Consider the following 5702-nt stretch of genomic DNA (forward strand, 5'->3'; position numbering starts at 1 on the left):
GGCGCTATATGAACACAAATGAACTGAATAATGTACCCACCTCGGGAGCCACTAACACTTCTTTGGCCAGGGAGGCTCGGCTGCGCGCCCCTCGCAGTTGAGTCCATATTCTCGTCCCTGAGAGAGTAAAAGGACAAGAGGACAGGAAGTGCAAAAAGCAAGTGTACAGTGTGATGCAACTAGCTAAAGTCACGTACTTAAAACGCTGGCAAACGTCGAAGCGAACTGACAGTTGGCCTGTACTGAACCTACCGTTAAGTTAGAAAACTTTTTTTAACTTCGTTGATGCCTGATGACAGTGTTGTGATTGCACTCACCTTGTATTTAAGCAGGCTATCGAATCAAATATTCAGCACCAGAATATCTTATTGTTCTCTCAAATTAATAATTAAACTGCCTTAGTGTTTAGAGCTTTGTCAAACTAGCTACAAAGCGCTGTAATTAGTGCCGTCACCGAATGAGAGTTACGGTCTCCTAGCAACAAAATTATTTCCCAGCATGCAACGCAGCCTAACGTCCCTTGTTTAGCATTTTACTCCAAACACACCCCTCGAGTGAAAGTGGTCTATATACAGTTATTGCAAGCATCCGTATAATTTGTATGAGACTACAGGGTGTCAGCGCTCCACACGTTCATCTTCTTCCACAGCTGAGTTTCGGCTCAAAAACAAATGAGTTTCATCCCCTTAACAGGCATATAACAGTTAAATGAAATATACAGTAAAAGGCAGTAAAACAATGTTACGTGCCAAGAGGTGTGGCTTTGCTTTTGTGTTCTATTTATCTTTCAGGTGTCAAGCCTCCACCTATTGGCCCATTCGAAGTTGATTGGCATGTGTCTATTGGCTGGTCTGGGCCCAGTTGGCCAATCACACGCCTATGATTACTACAAATGAGCAGCTCCCTGGCCAGCTGGTGGCTGCTGGCTTCTGCTATGACAAACATTTGCGAACAGGCTTCTTTGTATTATTAGTGATGGGCAGATGAAGCTTCATGAAGCATTGAAGCTTTTCATCCAATTGGTTCACCCCAGTGCAAAGCTTCTTGAAGCTTCATTTGCTCTAGTAGGACACCTACTGGACGTAAAAATATTAGTTGGCATGAATTTGAAGAGTGTGGCCTTTTGCACACAGCCTGTAAATGTCAACAACAAAAGGAGTGTGTAAAACATGTATATTGTAGTGATGGCAGTATACTGTGTATATTTATACTGGCAGTATGGAAAATGATCATTTGGAAATGCTTAAAATGGAAATGATCATTTACTGTGAGGTGAGGTGTGGTTGGGGTGTGGACAGTGGTTGTGCTTTTGTAATGTTGAGGTATGGACAGCTACACACTGAGGCCTCAGTCCTGCCTGTTCACATTTTATTCTGTAAAAACTAAATTTTCACTGCTTTTATGACCTTTTTAATGGGGAGAACATAGCTAGGATTTAATGATTTAACAAATCTTTTAAATCCTTTGTCCTCCACAATGCTAAATGGCTGGGAGTCCTCAATCACCATGCCAACCAGGTCTTCATCTATTTGAGATTGCTCTCCTGAGGAAAGACAATAAAAACAAAGCACAAATATAAATATCACACACATAACTTATTACAGTTGTATAATATTGTTATATCATTTAGTAACATTACTGCATGCTATATTATCATGGCATTTGATGGCTCACCTGGTCTTGCTCCACAATCGGTGTTCCCCCTATTCTCATGCAAAGCTCTGTAGTGCCTAAGCATGGATGAGGTGTTGTTGTTATATCCCAGCTCCCTGGCACATAGCAAACACTTCACCTTGTACAAAAGTAAAGACAGCTTAACATAAATTGTATTGCACCATCAGTATTATGAAAATACATCTTCTGTAGAAATTTACATACCTTGTTGGGAGGAATAAAATCAAAATGTTCCCACACAGGGGAGGACATCCTCCTCTTCTTAGCTGGCTCCATTCTCTCCTGATATTCTCTCCTCACTCTCATAAACCTCCAAACTGTCTCCAAACTCTCACTAACCGCAACTCTCCATCAAACACCTACATTTTGAATGAAGTTATATCGCTGTCATATCTCGCGGCAAAGTTCGAACCACTTCATGAACCAGTCACGTGGTACAGCCGGGCAGCGAGGCTTCGGACGTCATCATTTTCAGCTCCTTCCATAAATGAAGCAAGCCTCGATGCGCGCATCGCGGAAACGCCGCCTCAATTATTCGACACAAGCTTTGAAGCCTCGATACAGAACGTCACATCACTAGTTTTTTCCTATGTCTGAGTGTCTCCTGTCTGCCACACAGCCGTACTATGACATCTTCCATGTGTTGTAGGATTTTTTTTTCTGCCTTTTTTGCTTTATAGTACCTACCCACCACATAATAGCAGAATGGCAAAGTTAATGACAAGTGCAATGGCTGCTCGAACATGCTCCTGAAAAGTGTCTTCAAACATACATTAATTACTAAATAATAATCAGTGAAGAGCATTTTAAAAATGCAGCTTCACATAAAAAGTATTCTGTTAAGTTTAAGGGCATCTGCTTGCAGTATGACTCACAGAGGATCTGCTGCCATAAACAGGAAGGCTCAAACCACACACGGTTGTGTTGAATACTCCTTCCAGATCATTGCAGATGCGAGGTGTCGCTCTCAAAGACTGTTTTAAGAAAAAAGAAAAAGCTGGTCTAGAAAAAAAGTTTTTTCAGGCATTGTGACGGTTACTACATTGAGACACAGAAAGTGTGGTACATATATCACAGTTATGTAGTAGTTGTGAACATCAGTGCAGGTTCATCTGTGGAGGTTTTGGCCAGTAATTCTTTAAAAATCCAGACTTTGAATCAGTTTTATAAATGTTCAGCACATTTTAGTGGCTTGAAATAATAGTGGCCTTGAATTCAGTGGAACATGCAGAACTGTGAATTTATAGAATTTATTTCTATGTATGTAATTTTTTTCTGTTATTTTTTCTAGTGGAAAGATTTTGAATGTAAAAAAGTGGACAAAAAAGATCTACTGGTAAGTTTCTCCTGTTGTTGCACGGCAACTTGCTCAAAAGGGAAAATGCATCTGCAAGGTTTTGCTCTTTCTGCTTAACCCTCTCAGGATCAAATTAAACTTTTTGTTGCTAATGCACAACCAAGTCCTGCAGTGGTACTTCTGAGTAGAAAAAAAAACTATAAAATATGTATGTGGGGTAATCAGGTTGTTAGTTTTTAACTGTTGCAAATCGGCAACGCCTGCCTTGAGAGGGTTAAAGGCCTTTAAGATGACAGTGTTTATTCAAATTATTAGAGTCTCTCTTCAGCACCATACACTCACATTTTCATTTAAATTAGTTTGCCCAACGACAAAAGTAATAAAAGTATAGATGAGATTCACTCCCAATAAATAAATCTTCTTCAAGACCTTACACTTTTTCATTAAATAATCTGATTTAGGACACTGTGTAACATCACTTAATCAGGTCAACAGTTATCCAGGCTAAAATATTCTGCTCTGCCTCGTGTAAGAATTCAGGCACATTAGAAAAAGCCAATAAAAGGCTCAGTCATCATTTTACAGTTTCAATACTACATTCTGATAAACGCAGTTCTTCTTTTTCTATTAATAAGTCCACACAGACAAACAGTCTGTGTGGACTTATTAATGGTTACTAAAACTCTAACAACAAACTACAAACGAAAGCCTGAAAAAAATTCAGTACTAAAAACCATTTCCCTTATTTATGAATTCTACTTATTTGTATTAAAATGTATGTTTATTAAAAAAACAGAACGAATCAGCCACATTAATGGAAAATTAAGCACACAAAAGGGATGAAATTAGTGACTGCACTAATATATTCTGTTTTCTATCCTCAGATCAATGCAGAATAAACAGTCAGAGGCCCAATTTGTCTGCTTCATATGTCTCATCGTCGAGTTCCCTGTTTGATGGAGATCTGACAGCAGTGTGTGAAACTCCCATTTCTTGACCTTCACATAGATATGGACAGATGACATTCTCATTTTTTTTCCAAAGACCTTGCTGTGTCCATATATATAAGCTGAGAAATACAAATATGTTCAAAAAAGACATCATTAACTAATGCCTGGAAAACAGCAAGGGGCATTGGTGAATCCAAAAGGCAAATAAAAAACATTACAAGTAAACAAGTATAAAAAAAACAAAACAAGAAACTGTTCATACAAGTTATTTCCAGTGAGGTGTATATGAACCTGCACAGCCACTATTTTTTCGAGAGTTTTGGCTCGGAAGGGCAAGTTTGAAATTAGCCTGAAATTATTTAAATCGGTACGGTCTGAACCATTCTTTTTCAAAACTGGAGTTATTATTGCAGTTTTAAGAGAGGATAGAACAGAACCAGAGATAAGAGAGGAGTGTGCCATATTAACTATCAACGAGCCAAGAGAGGGGAGTGAAAGTTCAACAAGATTAGTGGGTCAAGTTTACACGATGATGACTTTAATTACTAATAACAGAAGACAGCTGAATTATTGTGGGAAGTTCAAAACTGGTAGACAGTGTTGGGGAGTAACGGAATACATGTACCGCCATTACGTATTTAAAATACAAAATATGAGTAACTGTATTCCGTTACAGTTACCGTTTAAAAAGGTGGTATTTAGAATACAGTTACTTTGTTGAAATAAATGGATTACACGGCGGTACTTCCCTGTTTCATATTGTGGCGGGTCAGGACTGTTTGGGTTTTGTTTGACAGCTACGTTCTGTTGTTCCAGGTGGCAGCGTTACGGTTGTCATGGTTACAGGGTGCCACTCTCTCTCTGTGTGTTTCCTGGGTGAGAGAGGCCTTTTTGTTGTTGTTGTGCTAAGCTAATAGGCAGAATGCTACAGGTATAGCTCTAAAGAATGTAGCATCATAGGCAGTGTAGTCCGTGCTGCAGGGAGAATGGACTGCCATACCCGTTATGTGTCTGTGAGCGAGGGAGGGAGAAAAAGGAAAAGTACGAGCTGTCATCGAGCAAAAACGGGAGCTGGAAGCATGTAAATATAATAATAACCACTGCAGCCAAGAAGAGAGCCTGACGAGCCCAGTTGTAAGTAAGCTATTAAGACTCGACTGTACACCGTGTTCGTGTTTTCCTCCAAAAACAATAAGTTCCTTTGGAGCAGCCTTTCAACGCCTCTCTCTGTCTCTCGCTAGCAAAGTTGACCCAGACAACAAAGTAAAGCTAGTTTTCGGCTACGAGCCCGACACCGAACAGATGTATTAGCCAGAGGTCCCTTTACTACGGTTCGAAGCCGCGGACCTTCAGTAACAGTAATAAATCACAGCAATAGTACATTCATGTAGTTGTAAACAGCATGATAATATATTAAGTAATCCAAAGTATTCAGAATACGTTACTCTCATTGAGTAACGTAACGGAATACGTTACAGAATACATTTTGGGGCATGTATTCTGTAATCTGTAATGGAATACATTTTAAAAGTAACCTTCCCAACACTGCTGGTAGAGAGGAAGACAGCTGAGTAGGAGAAAAAACTGCAGGTAGAACAATTGACCATATCATGAGTTGGCCAAGTTCAGAAGAATACCAGGGGACAGAGTTAGAGAAGGAAACAGTTCGAGTTTTCTATATCTGTATCCAAAAATATCCAGATATTTTACCAAAATTATGTGGTTTAAGGATTTAATCAGTCTTACACCCGAGATAACACCTCCAGTTCACATGCCAGTTC

At 39.4% G+C, this 5702-nt stretch overlaps 1 protein-coding gene across 1 annotated transcript in view; it reads right to left on the reverse strand.

Moving 5' to 3' along the window:
* The window catches only part of dnah6 (dynein, axonemal, heavy chain 6), a 58441-nt gene extending 57496 nt beyond the window's left edge, over nucleotides 1-945 (reverse strand). Inside the window, exons 1-2 of the mRNA XM_085163073.1 lie at nucleotides 891-945; nucleotides 41-117 (exon numbers count right to left, since the gene is read on the reverse strand). Coding sequence (XP_085019199.1) covers nucleotides 41-117; nucleotides 891-945 — 132 coding nt within the window. The remainder of the gene's footprint in view (nucleotides 1-40; nucleotides 118-890) is intronic.
* Nucleotides 946-5702: the final 4757 nt, after the last annotated feature.

This window comes from Neolamprologus multifasciatus, chromosome 6, assembly GCF_963576455.1.
Source record: "Neolamprologus multifasciatus chromosome 6, fNeoMul1.2, whole genome shotgun sequence".
Lineage (NCBI taxonomy): Eukaryota > Metazoa > Chordata > Actinopteri > Cichliformes > Cichlidae > Neolamprologus > Neolamprologus multifasciatus.